The sequence below is a fragment of the Taudactylus pleione genome, unplaced genomic scaffold (assembly GCF_031769625.1).
Source record: "Taudactylus pleione unplaced genomic scaffold, aTauple2 ptg000239l, whole genome shotgun sequence".
NCBI lineage: Eukaryota > Metazoa > Chordata > Amphibia > Anura > Myobatrachidae > Taudactylus > Taudactylus pleione.
This window is the reverse complement of record NW_028284641.1, coordinates 547,192-572,316: the sequence shown is the minus strand read 5'-3', so window position 1 is coordinate 572,316 and position 25,125 is coordinate 547,192. Positions and strand designations below refer to the sequence as shown.

At 47.5% G+C, this 25,125-nt stretch overlaps 1 protein-coding gene across 3 annotated transcripts in view; it reads right to left on the bottom strand.

Moving 5' to 3' along the window:
- FANCD2 (FA complementation group D2) overlaps positions 1-25,125 on the bottom strand; it is a 251,017-nt gene that overhangs the window by 50,392 nt on the left and 175,500 nt on the right. For all 3 annotated transcript variants that reach the window (XM_088479530.1, XM_088479531.1, XM_088479532.1), the window contains 2 exons: positions 21,393-21,467; positions 21,150-21,224 (listed from right to left, as the gene is read on the bottom strand). In XM_088479530.1, coding sequence (XP_088335656.1) covers positions 21,150-21,224; positions 21,393-21,467 — 150 coding nt within the window. The remainder of the gene's footprint in view (positions 1-21,149; positions 21,225-21,392; positions 21,468-25,125) is intronic.

Here is a 25,125-nt window from a genome sequence, read left to right as displayed (position 1 = left end):
GCTATCTCACATCTGTAATACCTCACAGTCCTGTGTATACAACAGTAACATCTGCCACAGCACAGCCAGCAGAGAGACACCCACTACGATCCTCATCTGTAATACCTCACAGTCCTGTGTATACATCTGTAACATCAGCCACAGCTCAGCCAGCATAGAGACACCCACTACTGCTATCTCACATCTGTAATACCTCACAGTCCTGTGTATACATCTATAACAGCCACAGCACAGCCAGCATAGAGACACCCACTACTGCTATCTCACATCTGTAATACCTCACAGTCCGGTGTATACATCTGTAACATCAGCCACAGCTCAGCCAGCATAGAGACACCCACTACTGCTATCTCACATCTGTAATACCTCACAGTCCTGTGTATACATCTGTAACATCAGCCACAGCTCAGCCAGCATAGAGACACCCTCTACTGCTATCTCACATCTGTAATACCTCACAGTCCTGTGTATACATCTGTAACATCAGTCACAGCACAGCCAGCATAGAGACACCCACTACCGGTATCTCACACGTGTAATACCACGCAGTCCTGTGTATACATCTGTAACATCAGCCACAGCACAGCCAGCATAGACACCCACTACTGATATCTCACATCTGTAATACCTCACAGTCCTGTGTATACATCTGTAATATCAGCCACAGCTCAGCCAGCATAGAGACACCCACTACTGCTATCTCACATCTGTAATACCTCACAGTCCTGTGTATACTTCTGTAACATCAGCCACAGCACAGCCAGCATAGAGACACCCACTACCGCTATCTCATATCTGTAATACCTCACAGTCCTGTGTATACATCAGCCACAGCTCAGCCAGCATAGAGACACCCACTACTGCTATTTAACATCTGTAATACCTCACAGTCCTGTGTATACATCTGTAACATCAGCCACAGCTCAGCCAGCATAGAGACACACACTACTGCTATCTCACATCTGTAATACCTCACAGTCCTGTGTATACATCTGTAACATCAGCCACAGGACAGTCAGCATAGACACAAACTACTGCTATCTCACATCTGTAATACCTCACAGTCCTGTGTATACATCAGCCACAGCTCAGCCAGCATAGAGACACCCACTACTGCTATCTCACATCTGTAATACCTCACAGTCCTGTGTATACATCAGTAACATCAGCCACAGCACAGCCAGCATAGAGACACCCACTAGTGCTATCTCACATCTGTAATACCTCACAGTCCTGTGTATACATCAGTAACATCAGCCACAGCTCAGCCAGCATAGAGACACCCACTACTATCTCATATCTGTAATACCTCACAGTCCTGTGTATACATCAGTAACATCAGCCACAGCTCAGCCAGCATAGAGACACCCACTACTGCTATCTCACATCTGTAATACCTCACAGTCCTGTGTATACATCTATAACATCAGCCACAGCACAGCCGGCATAGAGACACCAACTACTGCTATCTCACATCTGTAATACCTCACAGTCCTGTGTATACATCTGTAACATCAGCCACAGCTCAGCCAGCATAGAGACACCCACTACTGCTATCTCACATCTGTAATACCTCACAGTCCTGTGTATACATCTGTAACATCAGCCACAGCACAGCCAGCATAGAGACACCCACTACTGCTATCTCACATCTGTAATACCTCACAGTCCTGTGTATACATCTGTAACATCAGCCACAGCACAGCCAGCATAGAGACACCCACTACTGCTATCTCACATCTGTAATACCTCAGTCCTGTGTATACATCTATAACATCAGCCACAGCACAGCCAGCATAGAGACACCCACTACCGCTATCTCACATCTGTAATACCTCACAGTCCTGTGTATACATCTGTAACATCAGCCACAGCACAGCCAGCATAGAGACACCCACTACTGCTATCTCACATCTGTAATACCTCAGTCCTGTGTATACATCTATAACATCAGCCACAGCACAGCCAGCATAGAGACACCCACTACCGCTATCTCACATCTGTAATACCTCACAGTCCTGTGTATACATCTGTAACATCAGCCACAGCACAGCCAGCATAGAGACGCCCACTACCGCTATCTCACATCTGTAATACCTCACAGTCCTGTGTATACAACAGTAACATCAGCCACAGCACAGCCAGCATAGAGACACCCACTACCGTTATCTCACATCTGTAATACCTCACAGTCCTGTGTATACATCTGTAACATCAGCCACAGCTCAGCCAGCATAGAGACACCCACTACTGCTATCTCACATCTGTAATACCTCACAGTCCTGTGTATACATCAGTAACATCAGCCACAGCTCAGCCAGCATAGAGACACCCACTACTATCTCATATCTGTAATACCTCACAGTCCTGTGTATACATCAGTAACATCAGCCACAGCTCAGCCAGCATAGAGACACCCACTACTGCTATCTCACATCTGTAATACCTCAGTCCTGTGTATACATCTATAACATCAGCCACAGCACAGCCGGCATAGAGACACCAACTACTGCTATCTCACATCTGTAATACCTCACAGTCCTGTGTATACATCTGTAACATCAGCCACAGCACAGCCAGCATAGAGACACCCACAAGTGCTATCTCACATCTGTAATACCTCACAGTCCTGTGTATACATCTGTAACATCAGCCACAGCACAGCCAGCATAGAGACACCCACTACTGCTATCTCACATCTGTAATACCTCAGTCCTGTGTATACATCTATAACATCAGTCACAGCACAGCCAGCATAGAGACACCCACTACCGCTATCTCACATCTGTAATACCTCACAGTCCTGTGTATACAACAGTAACATCAGCCACAGCACAGCCAGCATAGAGACACCCACTACTGCTATCTCACATCTGTAATACCTCACAGTCCTGTGTATACATCTGTAACATCAGCCACAGCTCAGCCAGCATAGAGACACCCACTACTGCTATCTCACATCTATAATACCTCACAGTCCTGTGTATACATCTGTAACATTACCCACAGCACAGCCAGCATAGAGACGCCCACTACTGCTATCTCACATCTGTAATACCTCAGTCCTGTGTATACATCTATAACATCAGTCACAGCACAGCCAGCATAGAGACACCCACTACCGCTATCTCACATCTGTAATACCACGCAGTCCTGTGTATACAACAGTAACATCAGCCACAGCACAGCCAGCATAGACACCCACTACTGCTATCTCACATCTGTAATACCTCACAGTCCTGTGTATACTTCTGTAACATCAGCCACAGCACAGCCAGCATAGAGACACCCACTACCGCTATCTCATATCTGTAATACCTCACAGTCCTGTGTATACATCAGCCACAGCTCAGCCAGCATAGAGACACCCACTACTGCTATCTCACATCTGTAATACCTCACAGTCCTGTGTATACATCAGTAACATCAGCCACAGCACAGCCAGCATAGAGACACCCACTAGTGCTATCTCACATCTGTAATACCTCACAGTCCTGTGTATACATCAGTAACATCAGCCACAGCTCAGCCAGCATAGAGACACCCACTACTATCTCATATCTGTAATACCTCACAGTCCTGTGTATACATCAGTAACATCAGCCACAGCTCAGCCAGCATAGAGACACCCACTACTGCTATCTCACATCTGTAATACCTCACAGTCCTGTGTATACATCTGTAACATCAGCCACAGCTCAGCCAGCATAAACGCCCACTACTGCTATCTCACATCTGTAATACCTAACAGTCCTGTGTATACATCTGTAACATCAGCCACAGCTCAGCCAGCATAGACACCCACTACTGCTATCTCACATCTGTAATACCTCACAGTCCTGTGTATACATCTGTCACATCAGCCACAGTTCAGCCAGCATAGACACCCACTACTGCTATCTCACATCTGTAATACCTCACAGTCCTGTGTATACAACAGTAACATCTGCCACAGCACAGCCAGCAGAGAGACACCCACTACGATCCTCATCTGTAATACCTCACAGTCCTGTGTATACATCTGTAACATCAGCCACAGCTCAGCCAGCATAGAGACACCCACTACTGCTATCTCACATCTGTAATACCTCACAGTCCTGTGTATACATCTATAACAGCCACAGCACAGCCAGCATAGAGACACCCACTACTGCTATCTCACATCTGTAATACCTCACAGTCCGGTGTATACATCTGTAACATCAGCCACAGCTCAGCCAGCATAGAGACACCCACTACTGCTATCTCACATCTGTAATACCTCACAGTCCTGTGTATACATCTGTAACATCAGCCACAGCTCAGCCAGCATAGAGACACCCTCTACTGCTATCTCACATCTGTAATACCTCACAGTCCTGTGTATACATCTGTAACATCAGTCACAGCACAGCCAGCATAGAGACACCCACTACCGGTATCTCACACGTGTAATACCACGCAGTCCTGTGTATACATCTGTAACATCAGCCACAGCACAGCCAGCATAGACACCCACTACTGATATCTCACATCTGTAATACCTCACAGTCCTGTGTATACATCTGTAATATCAGCCACAGCTCAGCCAGCATAGAGACACCCACTACTGCTATCTCACATCTGTAATACCTCACAGTCCTGTGTATACTTCTGTAACATCAGCCACAGCACAGCCAGCATAGAGACACCCACTACCGCTATCTCATATCTGTAATACCTCACAGTCCTGTGTATACATCAGCCACAGCTCAGCCAGCATAGAGACACCCACTACTGCTATTTCACATCTGTAATACCTCACAGTCCTGTGTATACATCTGTAACATCAGCCACAGCTCAGCCAGCATAGAGACACACACTACTGCTATCTCACATCTGTAATACCTCACAGTCCTGTGTATACATCTGTAACATCAGCCACAGGACAGTCAGCATAGACACAAACTACTGCTATCTCACATCTGTAATACCTCACAGTCCTGTGTATACATCAGCCACAGCTCAGCCAGCATAGAGACACCCACTACTGCTATCTCACATCTGTAATACCTCACAGTCCTGTGTATACATCAGTAACATCAGCCACAGCACAGCCAGCATAGAGACACCCACTAGTGCTATCTCACATCTGTAATACCTCACAGTCCTGTGTATACATCAGTAACATCAGCCACAGCTCAGCCAGCATAGAGACACCCACTACTATCTCATATCTGTAATACCTCACAGTCCTGTGTATACATCAGTAACATCAGCCACAGCTCAGCCAGCATAGAGACACCCACTACTGCTATCTCACATCTGTAATACCTCACAGTCCTGTGTATACATCTATAACATCAGCCACAGCACAGCCGGCATAGAGACACCAACTACTGCTATCTCACATCTGTAATACCTCACAGTCCTGTGTATACATCTGTAACATCAGCCACAGCTCAGCCAGCATAGAGACACCCACTACTGCTATCTCACATCTGTAATACCTCACAGTCCTGTGTATACATCTGTAACATCAGCCACAGCACAGCCAGCATAGAGACACCCACTACTGCTATCTCACATCTGTAATACCTCACAGTCCTGTGTATACATCTGTAACATCAGCCACAGCACAGCCAGCATAGAGACACCCACTACTGCTATCTCACATCTGTAATACCTCAGTCCTGTGTATACATCTATAACATCAGCCACAGCACAGCCAGCATAGAGACACCCACTACCGCTATCTCACATCTGTAATACCTCACAGTCCTGTGTATACATCTGTAACATCAGCCACAGCACAGCCAGCATAGAGACGCCCACTACCGCTATCTCACATCTGTAATACCTCACAGTCCTGTGTATACAACAGTAACATCAGCCACAGCACAGCCAGCATAGAGACACCCACTACCGTTATCTCACATCTGTAATACCTCACAGTCCTGTGTATACATCTGTAACATCAGCCACAGCTCAGCCAGCATAGAGACACCCACTACTGCTATCTCACATCTGTAATACCTCACAGTCCTGTGTATACATCAGTAACATCAGCCACAGCTCAGCCAGCATAGAGACACCCACTACTATCTCATATCTGTAATACCTCACAGTCCTGTGTATACATCAGTAACATCAGCCACAGCTCAGCCAGCATAGAGACACCCACTACTGCTATCTCACATCTGTAATACCTCAGTCCTGTGTATACATCTATAACATCAGCCACAGCACAGCCGGCATAGAGACACCAACTACTGCTATCTCACATCTGTAATACCTCACAGTCCTGTGTATACATCTGTAACATCAGCCACAGCACAGCCAGCATAGAGACACCCACAAGTGCTATCTCACATCTGTAATACCTCACAGTCCTGTGTATACATCTGTAACATCAGCCACAGCACAGCCAGCATAGAGACACCCACTACTGCTATCTCACATCTGTAATACCTCAGTCCTGTGTATACATCTATAACATCAGTCACAGCACAGCCAGCATAGAGACACCCACTACCGCTATCTCACATCTGTAATACCTCACAGTCCTGTGTATACAACAGTAACATCAGCCACAGCACAGCCAGCATAGAGACACCCACTACTGCTATCTCACATCTGTAATACCTCACAGTCCTGTGTATACATCTGTAACATCAGCCACAGCTCAGCCAGCATAGAGACACCCACTACTGCTATCTCACATCTATAATACCTCACAGTCCTGTGTATACATCTGTAACATTACCCACAGCACAGCCAGCATAGAGACGCCCACTACTGCTATCTCACATCTGTAATACCTCAGTCCTGTGTATACATCTATAACATCAGTCACAGCACAGCCAGCATAGAGACACCCACTACCGCTATCTCACATCTGTAATACCACGCAGTCCTGTGTATACAACAGTAACATCAGCCACAGCACAGCCAGCATAGACACCCACTACTGCTATCTCACATCTGTAATACCTCACAGTCCTGTGTATACTTCTGTAACATCAGCCACAGCACAGCCAGCATAGAGACACCCACTACCGCTATCTCATATCTGTAATACCTCACAGTCCTGTGTATACATCAGCCACAGCTCAGCCAGCATAGAGACACCCACTACTGCTATCTCACATCTGTAATACCTCACAGTCCTGTGTATACATCAGTAACATCAGCCACAGCACAGCCAGCATAGAGACACCCACTAGTGCTATCTCACATCTGTAATACCTCACAGTCCTGTGTATACATCAGTAACATCAGCCACAGCTCAGCCAGCATAGAGACACCCACTACTATCTCATATCTGTAATACCTCACAGTCCTGTGTATACATCAGTAACATCAGCCACAGCTCAGCCAGCATAGAGACACCCACTACTGCTATCTCACATCTGTAATACCTCACAGTCCTGTGTATACATCTGTAACATCAGCCACAGCTCAGCCAGCATAGACACCCACTACTGCTATCTCACATCTGTAATACCTAACAGTCCTGTGTATACATCTGTAACATCAGCCACAGCTCAGCCAGCATAGACACCCACTACTGCTATCTCACATCTGTAATACCTCACAGTCCTGTGTATACATCTGTAACATCAGCCACAGCTCAGCCAGCATAGACACCCACTACTGCTATCTCACATCTGTAATACCTAACAGTCCTGTGTATACATCTGTAACATCAGCCACAGCTCAGCCAGCATAGACACCCACTACTGCTATCTCACATCTGTAATACCTCACAGTCCTGTGTATACATCTGTCACATCAGCCACAGTTCAGCCAGAATAGACACCCACTACTGCTATCTCACATCTGTAATACCTCACAGTCCTGTGTATACAACAGTAACATCTGCCACAGCACAGCCAGCAGAGAGACACCCACTACGATCCTCATCTGTAATACCTCACAGTCCTGTGTATACATCTGTAACATCAGCCACAGCTCAGTCAGCATAGAGACACCCACTACTGCTATCTCACATCTGTAATACCTCACAGTCCTGTGTATACATCTGTAACATCAGCCACAGCACAGCCAGCATAGAGACACCCACTACTGCTATCTCACATCTGTAATACCTCAGTCCTGTGTATACATCTATAACATCAGCCACAGCACAGCCAGCATAGAGACACCCACTACCGCTATCTCACATCTGTAATACCTCACAGTCCTGTGTATACATCTGTAACATCAGCCACAGCACAGCCAGCATAGAGACGCCCACTACTGCTATCTCACATCTGTAATACCTCACAGTCCTGTGTATACATCAGTAACATCAGCCACAGCACAGCCAGCATAGAGACACCCACAAGTGCTATCTCACATCTGTAATACCTCACAGTCCTGTGTATACATCTGTAACATCAGCCACAGGACAGTCAGCATAGACACCAACTACTGCTATCTCACAATTGTAATACCTCACAGTCCTGTGTATACATCAGCCACAGCTCAGCCAGCATAGAGACACCAACTACTGCTATCTCATATCTGTAATACCTCACAGTCCTGTGTATACATCAGCCACAGCTCAGCCAGCATAGAGACACCCACTACTGCTATCTCACATCTGTAATACCTCACAGTCCTGTGTATACATCTGTAACATCAGCCACAGCTCAGCCAGCATAGAGACACACACTACTGCTATCTCACATCTGTAATACCTCACAGTCCTGTGTATACATCTGTAACATCAGCCACAGGACAGTCAGCATAGACACCAACTACTGCTATCTCACAATTGTAATACCTCACAGTCCTGTGTATACATCAGCCACAGCTCAGCCAGCATAGAGACACCAACTACTACTATCTCACATCTGTAATACCTCACAGTCCTGTGTATACATCAGTAACATCAGCCACAGCACAGCCAGCATAGAGACACCCACTAGTGCTATCTCACATCTGTAATACCTCACAGTCCTGTGTATACATCAGTAACATCAGCCACAGCTCAGCCAGCATAGAGACACCCACTACTATCTCATATCTGTAATACCTCACAGTCCTGTGTATACATCAGTAACATCAGCCACAGCTCAGCCAGCATAGAGACACCCACTACTGCTATCTCACATCTGTAATACCTCAGTCCTGTGTATACATCTATAACATCAGCCACAGCACAGCCGGCATAGAGACACCAACTACTGCTATCTCACATCTGTAATACCTCACAGTCCTGTGTATACATCTGTAACATCAGCCACAGCACAGCCAGCATAGAGACACCCACAAGTGCTATCTCACATCTGTAATACCTCACAGTCCTGTGTATACATCTGTAACATCAGCCACAGCACAGCCAGCATAGAGACACCCACTACTGCTATCTCACATCTGTAATACCTCAGTCCTGTGTATACATCTATAACATCAGTCACAGCACAGCCAGCATAGAGACACCCACTACCGCTATCTCACATCTGTAATACCTCACAGTCCTGTGTATACAACAGTAACATCAGCCACAGCACAGCCAGCATAGAGACACCCACTACTGCTATCTCACATCTGTAATACCTCACAGTCCTGTGTATACATCTGTAACATCAGCCACAGCTCAGCCAGCATAGAGACGCCCACTACTGCTATCTCACATCTGTAATACCTCACAGTCCTGTGTATACATCTGTAACATCAGCCACAGCTCAGCCAGCATAGAGACACCCACTACTGCTATCTCACATCTATAATACCTCACAGTCCTGTGTATACATCTGTAACATTACCCACAGCACAGCCAGCATAGAGACGCCCACTACTGCTATCTCACATCTGTAATACCTCAGTCCTGTGTATACATCTATAACATCAGTCACAGCACAGCCAGCATAGAGACACCCACTACCGCTATCTCACATCTGTAATACCACGCAGTCCTGTGTATACAACAGTAACATCAGCCACAGCACAGCCAGCATAGACACCCACTACTGCTATCTCACATCTGTAATACCTCACAGTCCTGTGTATACTTCTGTAACATCAGCCACAGCACAGCCAGCATAGAGACACCCACTACCGCTATCTCATATCTGTAATACCTCACAGTCCTGTGTATACATCAGCCACAGCTCAGCCAGCATAGAGACACCCACTACTGCTATCTCACATCTGTAATACCTCACAGTCCTGTGTATACATCAGTAACATCAGCCACAGCACAGCCAGCATAGAGACACCCACTAGTGCTATCTCACATCTGTAATACCTCACAGTCCTGTGTATACATCAGTAACATCAGCCACAGCTCAGCCAGCATAGAGACACCCACTACTATCTCATATCTGTAATACCTCACAGTCCTGTGTATACATCAGTAACATCAGCCACAGCTCAGCCAGCATAGAGACACCCACTACTGCTATCTCACATCTGTAATACCTCACAGTCCTGTGTATACATCTGTAACATCAGCCACAGCTCAGCCAGCATAAACGCCCACTACTGCTATCTCACATCTGTAATACCTAACAGTCCTGTGTATACATCTGTAACATCAGCCACAGCTCAGCCAGCATAGACACCCACTACTGCTATCTCACATCTGTAATACCTCACAGTCCTGTGTATACATCTGTCACATCAGCCACAGTTCAGCCAGCATAGACACCCACTACTGCTATCTCACATCTGTAATACCTCACAGTCCTGTGTATACAACAGTAACATCTGCCACAGCACAGCCAGCAGAGAGACACCCACTACGATCCTCATCTGTAATACCTCACAGTCCTGTGTATACATCTGTAACATCAGCCACAGCTCAGCCAGCATAGAGACACCCACTACTGCTATCTCACATCTGTAATACCTCACAGTCCTGTGTATACATCTATAACAGCCACAGCACAGCCAGCATAGAGACACCCACTACTGCTATCTCACATCTGTAATACCTCACAGTCCGGTGTATACATCTGTAACATCAGCCACAGCTCAGCCAGCATAGAGACACCCACTACTGCTATCTCACATCTGTAATACCTCACAGTCCTGTGTATACATCTGTAACATCAGCCACAGCTCAGCCAGCATAGAGACACCCTCTACTGCTATCTCACATCTGTAATACCTCACAGTCCTGTGTATACATCTGTAACATCAGTCACAGCACAGCCAGCATAGAGACACCCACTACCGGTATCTCACACGTGTAATACCACGCAGTCCTGTGTATACATCTGTAACATCAGCCACAGCACAGCCAGCATAGACACCCACTACTGATATCTCACATCTGTAATACCTCACAGTCCTGTGTATACATCTGTAATATCAGCCACAGCTCAGCCAGCATAGAGACACCCACTACTGCTATCTCACATCTGTAATACCTCACAGTCCTGTGTATACTTCTGTAACATCAGCCACAGCACAGCCAGCATAGAGACACCCACTACCGCTATCTCATATCTGTAATACCTCACAGTCCTGTGTATACATCAGCCACAGCTCAGCCAGCATAGAGACACCCACTACTGCTATTTAACATCTGTAATACCTCACAGTCCTGTGTATACATCTGTAACATCAGCCACAGCTCAGCCAGCATAGAGACACACACTACTGCTATCTCACATCTGTAATACCTCACAGTCCTGTGTATACATCTGTAACATCAGCCACAGGACAGTCAGCATAGACACAAACTACTGCTATCTCACATCTGTAATACCTCACAGTCCTGTGTATACATCAGCCACAGCTCAGCCAGCATAGAGACACCCACTACTGCTATCTCACATCTGTAATACCTCACAGTCCTGTGTATACATCAGTAACATCAGCCACAGCACAGCCAGCATAGAGACACCCACTAGTGCTATCTCACATCTGTAATACCTCACAGTCCTGTGTATACATCAGTAACATCAGCCACAGCTCAGCCAGCATAGAGACACCCACTACTATCTCATATCTGTAATACCTCACAGTCCTGTGTATACATCAGTAACATCAGCCACAGCTCAGCCAGCATAGAGACACCCACTACTGCTATCTCACATCTGTAATACCTCACAGTCCTGTGTATACATCTATAACATCAGCCACAGCACAGCCGGCATAGAGACACCAACTACTGCTATCTCACATCTGTAATACCTCACAGTCCTGTGTATACATCTGTAACATCAGCCACAGCTCAGCCAGCATAGAGACACCCACTACTGCTATCTCACATCTGTAATACCTCACAGTCCTGTGTATACATCTGTAACATCAGCCACAGCACAGCCAGCATAGAGACACCCACTACTGCTATCTCACATCTGTAATACCTCACAGTCCTGTGTATACATCTGTAACATCAGCCACAGCACAGCCAGCATAGAGACACCCACTACTGCTATCTCACATCTGTAATACCTCAGTCCTGTGTATACATCTATAACATCAGCCACAGCACAGCCAGCATAGAGACACCCACTACCGCTATCTCACATCTGTAATACCTCACAGTCCTGTGTATACATCTGTAACATCAGCCACAGCACAGCCAGCATAGAGACACCCACTACTGCTATCTCACATCTGTAATACCTCAGTCCTGTGTATACATCTATAACATCAGCCACAGCACAGCCAGCATAGAGACACCCACTACCGCTATCTCACATCTGTAATACCTCACAGTCCTGTGTATACATCTGTAACATCAGCCACAGCACAGCCAGCATAGAGACGCCCACTACCGCTATCTCACATCTGTAATACCTCACAGTCCTGTGTATACAACAGTAACATCAGCCACAGCACAGCCAGCATAGAGACACCCACTACCGTTATCTCACATCTGTAATACCTCACAGTCCTGTGTATACATCTGTAACATCAGCCACAGCTCAGCCAGCATAGAGACACCCACTACTGCTATCTCACATCTGTAATACCTCACAGTCCTGTGTATACATCAGTAACATCAGCCACAGCTCAGCCAGCATAGAGACACCCACTACTATCTCATATCTGTAATACCTCACAGTCCTGTGTATACATCAGTAACATCAGCCACAGCTCAGCCAGCATAGAGACACCCACTACTGCTATCTCACATCTGTAATACCTCAGTCCTGTGTATACATCTATAACATCAGCCACAGCACAGCCGGCATAGAGACACCAACTACTGCTATCTCACATCTGTAATACCTCACAGTCCTGTGTATACATCTGTAACATCAGCCACAGCACAGCCAGCATAGAGACACCCACAAGTGCTATCTCACATCTGTAATACCTCACAGTCCTGTGTATACATCTGTAACATCAGCCACAGCACAGCCAGCATAGAGACACCCACTACTGCTATCTCACATCTGTAATACCTCAGTCCTGTGTATACATCTATAACATCAGTCACAGCACAGCCAGCATAGAGACACCCACTACCGCTATCTCACATCTGTAATACCTCACAGTCCTGTGTATACAACAGTAACATCAGCCACAGCACAGCCAGCATAGAGACACCCACTACTGCTATCTCACATCTGTAATACCTCACAGTCCTGTGTATACATCTGTAACATCAGCCACAGCTCAGCCAGCATAGAGACACCCACTACTGCTATCTCACATCTATAATACCTCACAGTCCTGTGTATACATCTGTAACATTACCCACAGCACAGCCAGCATAGAGACGCCCACTACTGCTATCTCACATCTGTAATACCTCAGTCCTGTGTATACATCTATAACATCAGTCACAGCACAGCCAGCATAGAGACACCCACTACCGCTATCTCACATCTGTAATACCACGCAGTCCTGTGTATACAACAGTAACATCAGCCACAGCACAGCCAGCATAGACACCCACTACTGCTATCTCACATCTGTAATACCTCACAGTCCTGTGTATACTTCTGTAACATCAGCCACAGCACAGCCAGCATAGAGACACCCACTACCGCTATCTCATATCTGTAATACCTCACAGTCCTGTGTATACATCAGCCACAGCTCAGCCAGCATAGAGACACCCACTACTGCTATCTCACATCTGTAATACCTCACAGTCCTGTGTATACATCAGTAACATCAGCCACAGCACAGCCAGCATAGAGACACCCACTAGTGCTATCTCACATCTGTAATACCTCACAGTCCTGTGTATACATCAGTAACATCAGCCACAGCTCAGCCAGCATAGAGACACCCACTACTATCTCATATCTGTAATACCTCACAGTCCTGTGTATACATCAGTAACATCAGCCACAGCTCAGCCAGCATAGAGACACCCACTACTGCTATCTCACATCTGTAATACCTCACAGTCCTGTGTATACATCTGTAACATCAGCCACAGCTCAGCCAGCATAAACGCCCACTACTGCTATCTCACATCTGTAATACCTAACAGTCCTGTGTATACATCTGTAACATCAGCCACAGCTCAGCCAGCATAGACACCCACTACTGCTATCTCACATCTGTAATACCTCACAGTCCTGTGTATACATCTGTCACATCAGCCACAGTTCAGCCAGCATAGACACCCACTACTGCTATCTCACATCTGTAATACCTCACAGTCCTGTGTATACAACAGTAACATCTGCCACAGCACAGCCAGCAGAGAGACACCCACTACGATCCTCATCTGTAATACCTCACAGTCCTGTGTATACATCTGTAACATCAGTCACAGCTCAGCCAGCATAGAGACACCCACTACTGCTATCTCACATCTGTAATACCTCACAGTCCTGTGTATACATCTATAACAGCCACAGCACAGCCAGCATAGAGACACCCACTACTGCTATCTCACATCTGTAATACCTCACAGTCCGGTGTATACATCTGTAACATCAGCCACAGCTCAGCCAGCATAGAGACACCCACTACTGCTATCTCACATCTGTAATACCTCACAGTCCTGTGTATACATCTGTAACATCAGCCACAGCTCAGCCAGCATAGAGACACCCTCTACTGCTATCTCACATCTGTAATACCTCACAGTCCTGTGTATACATCTGTAACATCAGTCACAGCACAGCCAGCATAGAGACACCCACTACCGGTATCTCACACGTGTAATACCACGCAGTCCTGTGTATACATCTGTAACATCAGCCACAGCACAGCCAGCATAGACACCCACTACTGATATCTCACATCTGTAATACCTCACAGTCCTGTGTATACATCTGTAATATCAGCCACAGCTCAGCCAGCATAGAGACACCCACTACTGCTATCTCACATCTGTAATACCTCACAGTCCTGTGTATACTTCTGTAACATCAGCCACAGCACAGCCAGCATAGAGACACCCACTACCGCTATCTCATATCTGTAATACCTCACAGTCCTGTGTATACATCAGCCACAGCTCAGCCAGCATAGAGACACCCACTACTGCTATTTCACATCTGTAATACCTCACAGTCCTGTGTATACATCTGTAACATCAGCCACAGCTCAGCCAGCATAGAGACACACACTACTGCTATCTCACATCTGTAATACCTCACAGTCCTGTGTATACATCTGTAACATCAGCCACAGGACAGTCAGCATAGACACAAACTACTGCTATCTCACATCTGTAATACCTCACAGTCCTGTGTATACATCAGCCACAGCTCAGCCAGCATAGAGACACCCACTACTGCTATCTCACATCTGTAATACCTCACAGTCCTGTGTATACATCAGTAACATCAGCCACAGCACAGCCAGCATAGAGACACCCACTAGTGCTATCTCACATCTGTAATACCTCACAGTCCTGTGTATACATCAGTAACATCAGCCACAGCTCAGCCAGCATAGAGACACCCACTACTATCTCATATCTGTAATACCTCACAGTCCTGTGTATACATCAGTAACATCAGCCACAGCTCAGCCAGCATAGAGACACCCACTACTGCTATCTCACATCTGTAATACCTCACAGTCCTGTGTATACATCTATAACATCAGCCACAGCACAGCCGGCATAGAGACACCAACTACTGCTATCTCACATCTGTAATACCTCACAGTCCTGTGTATACATCTGTAACATCAGCCACAGCTCAGCCAGCATAGAGACACCCACTACTGCTATCTCACATCTGTAATACCTCACAGTCCTGTGTATACATCTGTAACATCAGCCACAGCACAGCCAGCATAGAGACACCCACTACTGCTATCTCACATCTGTAATACCTCACAGTCCTGTGTATACATCTGTAACATCAGCCACAGCACAGCCAGCATAGAGACACCCACTACTGCTATCTCACATCTGTAATACCTCAGTCCTGTGTATACATCTATAACATCAGCCACAGCACAGCCAGCATAGAGACACCCACTACCGCTATCTCACATCTGTAATACCTCACAGTCCTGTGTATACATCTGTAACATCAGCCACAGCACAGCCAGCATAGAGACGCCCACTACCGCTATCTCACATCTGTAATACCTCACAGTCCTGTGTATACAACAGTAACATCAGCCACAGCACAGCCAGCATAGAGACACCCACTACCGTTATCTCACATCTGTAATACCTCACAGTCCTGTGTATACATCTGTAACATCAGCCACAGCTCAGCCAGCATAGAGACACCCACTACTGCTATCTCACATCTGTAATACCTCACAGTCCTGTGTATACATCAGTAACATCAGCCACAGCTCAGCCAGCATAGAGACACCCACTACTATCTCATATCTGTAATACCTCACAGTCCTGTGTATACATCAGTAACATCAGCCACAGCTCAGCCAGCATAGAGACACCCACTACTGCTATCTCACATCTGTAATACCTCAGTCCTGTGTATACATCTATAACATCAGCCACAGCACAGCCGGCATAGAGACACCAACTACTGCTATCTCACATCTGTAATACCTCACAGTCCTGTGTATACATCTGTAACATCAGCCACAGCACAGCCAGCATAGAGACACCCACAAGTGCTATCTCACATCTGTAATACCTCACAGTCCTGTGTATACATCTGTAACATCAGCCACAGCACAGCCAGCATAGAGACACCCACTACTGCTATCTCACATCTGTAATACCTCAGTCCTGTGTATACATCTATAACATCAGTCACAGCACAGCCAGCATAGAGACACCCACTACCGCTATCTCACATCTGTAATACCTCACAGTCCTGTGTATACAACAGTAACATCAGCCACAGCACAGCCAGCATAGAGACACCCACTACTGCTATCTCACATCTGTAATACCTCACAGTCCTGTGTATACATCTGTAACATCAGCCACAGCTCAGCCAGCATAGAGACACCCACTACTGCTATCTCACATCTATAATACCTCACAGTCCTGTGTATACATCTGTAACATTACCCACAGCACAGCCAGCATAGAGACGCCCACTACTGCTATCTCACATCTGTAATACCTCAGTCCTGTGTATACATCTATAACATCAGTCACAGCACAGCCAGCATAGAGACACCCACTACCGCTATCTCACATCTGTAATACCACGCAGTCCTGTGTATACAACAGTAACATCAGCCACAGCACAGCCAGCATAGACACCCACTACTGCTATCTCACATCTGTAATACCTCACAGTCCTGTGTATACTTCTGTAACATCAGCCACAGCACAGCCAGCATAGAGACACCCACTACCGCTATCTCATATCTGTAATACCTCACAGTCCTGTGTATACATCAGCCACAGCTCAGCCAGCATAGAGACACCCACTACTGCTATCTCACATCTGTAATACCTCACAGTCCTGTGTATACATCAGTAACATCAGCCACAGCACAGCCAGCATAGAGACACCCACTAGTGCTATCTCACATCTGTAATACCTCACAGTCCTGTGTATACATCAGTAACATCAGCCACAGCTCAGCCAGCATAGAGACACCCACTACTATCTCATATCTGTAATACCTCACAGTCCTGTGTATACATCAGTAACATCAGCCACAGCTCAGCCAGCATAGAGACACCCACTACTGCTATCTCACATCTGTAATACCTCACAGTCCTGTGTATACATCTGTAACATCAGCCACAGCTCAGCCAGCATAAACGCCCACTACTGCTATCTCACATCTGTAATACCTAACAGTCCTGTGTATACATCTGTAACATCAGCCACAGCTCAGCCAGCATAGACACCCACTACTGCTATCTCACATCTGTAATACCTCACAGTCCTGTGTATACATCTGTCACATCAGCCACAGTTCAGCCAGCATAGACACCCACTACTGCTATCTCACATCTGTAATACCTCACAGTCCTGTGTATACAACAGTAACATCTGCCACAGCACAGCCAGCAGAGAGACACCCACTACGATCCTCATCTGTAATACCTCACAGTCCTGTGTATACATCTGTAACATCAGCCACAGCTCAGCCAGCATAGAGACACCCACTACTGCTATCTCACATCTGTAATACCTCACAGTCCTGTGTATACATCTATAACAGCCACAGCACAGCCAGCATAGAGACACCCACTACTGCTATCTCACATCTGTAATACCTCACAGTCCGGTGTATACATCTGTAACATCAGCCACAGCTCAGCCAGCATAGAGACACCCACTACTGCTATCTCACATCTGTAATACCTCACAGTCCTGTGTATACATCTGTAACATCAGCCACAGCTCAGCCAGCATAGAGACACCCTCTACTGCTATCTCACATCTGTAATACCTCACAGTCCTGTGTATACATCTGTAACATCAGTCACAGCACAGCCAGCATAGAGACACCCACTACCGGTATCTCACACGTGTAATACCACGCAGTCCTGTGTATACATCTGTAACATCAGCCACAGCACAGCCAGCATAGACACCCACTACTGATATCTCACATCTGTAATACCTCACAGTCCTGTGTATACATCTGTAATATCAGCCACAGCTCAGCCAGCATAGAGACACCCACTACTGCTATCTCACATCTGTAATACCTCACAGTCCTGTGTATACTTCTGTAACATCAGCCACAGCACAGCCAGCATAGAGACACCCACTACCGCTATCTCATATCTGTAATACCTCACAGTCCTGTGTATACATCAGCCACAGCTCAGCCAGCATAGAGACACCCACTACTGCTATTTCACATCTGTAATACCTCACAGTCCTGTGTATACATCTGTAACATCAGCCACAGCTCAGCCAGCATAGAGACACACACTACTGCTATCTCACATCTGTAATACCTCACAGTCCTGTGTATACATCTGTAACATCAGCCACAGGACAGTCAGCATAGACACAAACTACTGCTATCTCACATCTGTAATACCTCACAGTCCTGTGTATACATCAGCCACAGCTCAGCCAGCATAGAGACACCCACTACTGCTATCTCACATCTGTAATACCTCACAGTCCTGTGTATACATCAGTAACATCAGCCACAGCACAGCCAGCATAGAGACACCCACTAGTGCTATCTCACATCTGTAATACCTCACAGTCCTGTGTATACATCAGTAACATCAGCCACAGCTCAGCCAGCATAGAGACACCCACTACTATCTCATATCTGTAATACCTCACAGTCCTGTGTATACATCAGTAACATCAGCCACAGCTCAGCCAGCATAGAGACACCCACTACTGCTATCTCACATCTGTAATACCTCACAGTCCTGTGTATACATCTATAACATCAGCCACAGCACAGCCGGCATAGAGACACCAACTACTGCTATCTCACATCTGTAATACCTCACAGTCCTGTGTATACATCTGTAACATCAGCCACAGCTCAGCCAGCATAGAGACACCCACTACTGCTATCTCACATCTGTAATACCTCACAGTCCTGTGTATACATCTGTAACATCAGCCACAGCACAGCCAGCATAGAGACACCCACTACTGCTATCTCACATCTGTAATACCTCACAGTCCTGTGTATACATCTGTAACATCAGCCACAGCACAGCCAGCATAGAGACACCCACTACTGCTATCTCACATCTGTAATACCTCAGTCCTGTGTATACATCTATAACATCAGCCACAGCACAGCCAGCATAGAGACACCCACTACCGCTATCTCACATCTGTAATACCTCACAGTCCTGTGTATACATCTGTAACATCAGCCACAGCACAGCCAGCATAGAGACGCCCACTACCGCTATCTCACATCTGTAATACCTCACAGTCCTGTGTATACAACAGTAACATCAGCCACAGCACAGCCAGCATAGAGACACCCACTACCGTTATCTCACATCTGTAATACCTCACAGTCCTGTGTATACATCTGTAACATCAGCCACAGCTCAGCCAGCATAGAGACACCCACTACTGCTATCTCACATCTGTAATACCTCACAGTCCTGTGTATACATCTGTAACATCAGCCACAGCTCAGCCATCATAGAGACGCCCACTACTGCTATCTCACATCTGTAATACCTCACAGTCCTGTGTATACATCTGTAACATCAGCCACAGCACAGCCAGCATAGAGACACCCACTACTGCTATCTCACATCTGTAATACCTCACAGTCCTGTGTATACATCTGTAACATCAGCCACAGCTCAGCCAGCATAAACGCCCACTACTGCTATCTCACATCTGTAATACCTCACAGTCCTGTGTATACATCTGTAACATCAGCCACAGCTCAGCCAGCATAGAGACACCCAGTACTGCTATCTCACATCTGTATTACCTCACAGTCCTGTGTATACATCTGTAACATCAGCCACAGCTCAGCCAGCAGAGAGACACCCACTACTGCTATCTCACATCTGTAATACCTCACAGTCCTGTATATACATCTGTATCATCAGCCCCATCACAGCCAGCATAGAGACACCCACTACGATCTCACATCCGTAATACCTCACAGTCCTGTGTATACATCTGTAACATCAGCCACGGCACAGACTCCGCGCGGCACACTGACATGACGGGAGGACTCCGCGCGGCACACTGACATGACGGGAGGACTCCGCGCGGCACACTGACATGACGGGAGGACTCCGCGCGGCACACTGACATGACGGGAGGACTCCGCGCGGCACACTGACATGACGGGAGGACTCCGCGCGGCACACTGACATGACGGGAGGACTCCGCGCGGCACACTGACATGACGGGAGGACTCCGCGCGGCACACTGAATTACCTTGGAGTGACCACACACATGGTGAAGTTGCCGGGTGCAGAGCTGTAATATTTTCAGCAAGTTTTGTACATCTTCCTGTAAAACACCCAATTACTATAAATACACCATGGAATACAATCGTACATCTGAATGCGCTAAGGAGAGAAAATTAAGTGCAGCTTTCTTTTAGTACATACTGAGATCTGGCTGCACAGAACCATGTGCGTATGTATGTCTCTCTGCAAGCAATCTCTTACAACTCACCCTATGTTTCTTAAAGCAACAGTCCAGCAGGGGCATGCCAAGTTTCAGGAACGTCTCCACAAACTGCCGGCCATACTGCAGGAGAGAAGATGGAGACAGGTAATACAGGGAGCGCTGTACACATCCAGACAAGCCATGCCCGGAGAGATGGAGGAGAAAACAAGAGATATGGTAAGAACTTACCTTTGTTATCTCTGTTTCTACGAAGTCCATAGGGTCCACAGGGTTGACCTTGGGGTATAGCTGGATCTGGATCCACGGGCACCACGCAGTTAAAGCTTTTGCTGCTCCCAGGATGCACTTGGGTCCATCCTCCTCTATACCCCGCCCCCGACCACAGGCACCTCAGTTGGTAAGCAGCCAAGGTCGGAGGAGGAGATTAAACAGAGAGAAGGAAGACTGGAACACACAAGAAACCATACTCACAGAAATGGGAGACGGAAAACCGGTGACCAGCCACACAGCCCATATGAAGCCAGGTGCATCAGGGCGGGCGCCTATGGACTTCGTAGAAACAGAGATAACAAAGGTAAGTTCTTACCATATCTCTTGTTTTCTACTTCAGGGTCCATAGGGGTTCCACAGGGTTGACTTTGGGGATGTCCCAAAGCAGTTCAACTAAGGGCGGGGACGCTCCTGTGCAGAAAGGAGAATCCGGTGCCCAAAGGATGCATCCTGAGAGGCAAAGGTGTCAAATGCATAGAACCTAAAAAATGTCTGAATGGAAGACCAGGTGGCCGCCTTACATAGCTGAACAGCGGAGGCACCACGTCTAGCAACCCAAAAGGGACCCACAGACCGAGTGAAATGAGCCTTAACGGAGGCTGGAACAGGTAAACCCTCCTGAGTATAAGCCTCACAAATAACAGAACAAAGCCAACGGGCTAAAGTTTGCTTGTTGGCAGGCCAACCCCTCCTGTGAAAACCAAAGAGGACAAACAAAGAATCAGACTTCCTAACGGAAGCAGCAAGGTCCACGTAAACTCTGAGAGCACGGACTACATCCAAGGAAGCCTCACCAGCTGAGAGATCAGGTGACTGAAAAGCTGGCACAACATGTTCCTGATTGATGTGGAACTCTTTAGGCAAAAACTCAGGACGAGTGCGAAGCGCCGCTCTGTCCTGGTGAAAAATCAGAAAAGGGGGACGACAAAAAAGTGCCCACAATTCTGACACCCTCCTGGCAGAAGCAATCGCCAGGAGAAAAACACAGTCTTAAACGTTAACCACTTGAGTACCACCGACTCAAGAGGCTCGAAAGGAGGACCCTGCAGGGCCCGAAGAACCACCGCCAAGTCCCAAGGAGCCACAGGAGGCACAAAGGGAGGCTGGATTCGAACACCACCTTGGAAAAAGGTGTAAATATCTGGCAGTGTAGCGATCCTACGTTGGAACCACACAGACAACGCGGACACATGAACCTTCAGGGAGGCAAGACGTAAACCTGAATGAAGAAAAGCCAAAATCCTAGAAACTCGGAACACCTGAGGATCATAGTTTCTGGACTCACACCATTGAAAGTAAGTGCGCCACACCCTGTGGTAAATCCGTGCGGAAGCAGGCTTGCATGCCCTGAGCATGGTACTAATAACTGAACCCGAGAAGCCCCGAGACTTTAAGACGGCTGTCTCAAGAGCCACGCCGTCAAAGACAGCCGACCCAGATCCGGGTAAAGGCAGGACCCTTGAGACAACAGGTCCCGGCGTTGAGGAAGAAGATAAGGAGAGTCAATGGAGAGGCTCCTCAGATCGGAGAACCAAGGACGTAATACCACGCTGGAGTAACCAGCACGAGCGTGCCGCCGTCCTGCTTGAATTTCCGCAGGACCCGAGGCAGCAGGGATATCGGAGGAAATAGATACGCCAGTTGAAACGTCCATTTCACCGACAGTGCGTCCACCAGACTTGCGCCTGCATCTCTTGTCCTTGACCCGTACACGGGCAACTTGCGATTGTGACGGGAGGCCATCAGGTCCAGCTCCGGCAGCCCCCATCTGTCCACGACTAATTGAAATACCTCTGGGTGAAGCGACCATTCCCCGGGATGCACGTCGTGACGGCTGAGGAAGTCTGCCTCCGAATTGAGGACTCCGGGGATGAAGACTGCAGAGATTGCTGGAATGTGGCACTCCGCCCAAGCAAGGATGCGAGACACCTCCGACATCGCAGCACGACTGCGAGTTCCTCCCTGGTGGTTGATGTATGCCACCGTGGTGGCGTTGTCGGATTGAACCTGAACCGCCCTTCCGTGAAGAGCGGTGCCGGGCGACTGCAGGGCCCTGTACACGGCCCGTAGTTTCAGAATATTGATGGGGAGAACCGCTTCTTTCGCAGTCCAACGGCTCTGAAGTGACAACGAGCCTGTCACTGCCCCCCAACCCCGTAGACTGGCATCTGTTGTGAACAGAACCCAGTCCGGGATCCAAAAGGGGCGCCCCTCGACTAGATGAGCCGTCTGAAGCCACCAAGCTAGAGACTGCCGAACCTCCGGGGACAACACCAGCACCTGAGACTGGATCGGGTGAGGTAACCTGTTCCATTCAGATAGAATCAGCCCCTGCAGGGGCCTGGAATGGAACTGGGCATATTCCACCATGTCGAATGCCGACACCATGGACCCTAGAACTCTCATTGCTGAGTGGACCGACACAGCAACTGCTCAGGCAACTGTGTATCCGCAGCTGCAGGGAGACCTTTTCCGGAGTCAGGAAGATCCTTTGCTGACGAGAATCTAGCAGGGCTCCCAAATGAACCATCCGCTACGATGGAATCAGGGAGGACTTTTTCCAATTTATCAACCACCCGTGCGCTTGCAGACAAGCGATCGTCAGGTGGAGATGTTGAAGCAGTACCTCCGGAGAGCTCACCAGCAAAAGGAGGTCGTCTAGATACGGTAGCAGCCATACATTCTGGCTCCGAAGGTGGGCGGCCATGATCGCCATCACTTTTTTTAATACCCTTGGTGCCGTGGAGAGGCCAAAGGGTAGCGCCCGAAACTGATAGTGATGTTGTAGTATAGCAAACCTCAAATACCGCTGGTGTGAAGGTGCGTGGAGGTAGGAGTCCTGGATATCCAGGGAGACCATGTAATCCCCAGGTTCATTGCCAGAATGATGGAACGTAACGTTTCCATCCTGAACTTGGGAACTCTGAGGAACTTGTTCAGAGACTTCAATTTGAGGATAGGGCGATGAGAACCATTTGGTTTCTGCACCAGAAACAGAGTAGAGTAGTACCCCGTCCCCCGTTTTGACTGAGGAACGGGAACAATGACCCCTGCTTTCAGCAAGGACTCTATAGCTTCCTGAATCTGCAAAGCTTTGGTTTTGTCCTGAGAAGGACTCGTGCAGAAAAACTGGAGGGGCGGTCTGTGCCGAAAAGACAGGGCGTACCCCTGGGAGACCACTTCTCGAACCAAGGCATCCGTGGTGGTATTGTGCCAGCACTGGGAAAATTGAAGAAGTCGGCCTCCCACTCTGGGATCCCCCAGAGGGAGGTCAGTCCCATCAGGCAGAAGGTTTATCTTCTTGCTTGGAAGAAGGGTGCCTAGTACTCCAGGCCTGCTTCTTGGGCTTAGAGGCGCCTTGGTCGCCGACTGCTTCGGGAAGGACTGACCTTTGGCCTTACCCTGAACCCGAAAGGGCCGAAATGCTTAGGATTAAGCGTTGTAGTTGAAGGGAGGAAGGCTGACTTTAGCCAGAGTATCCACTATTTTGTCCAAGTCTGGACCAAAT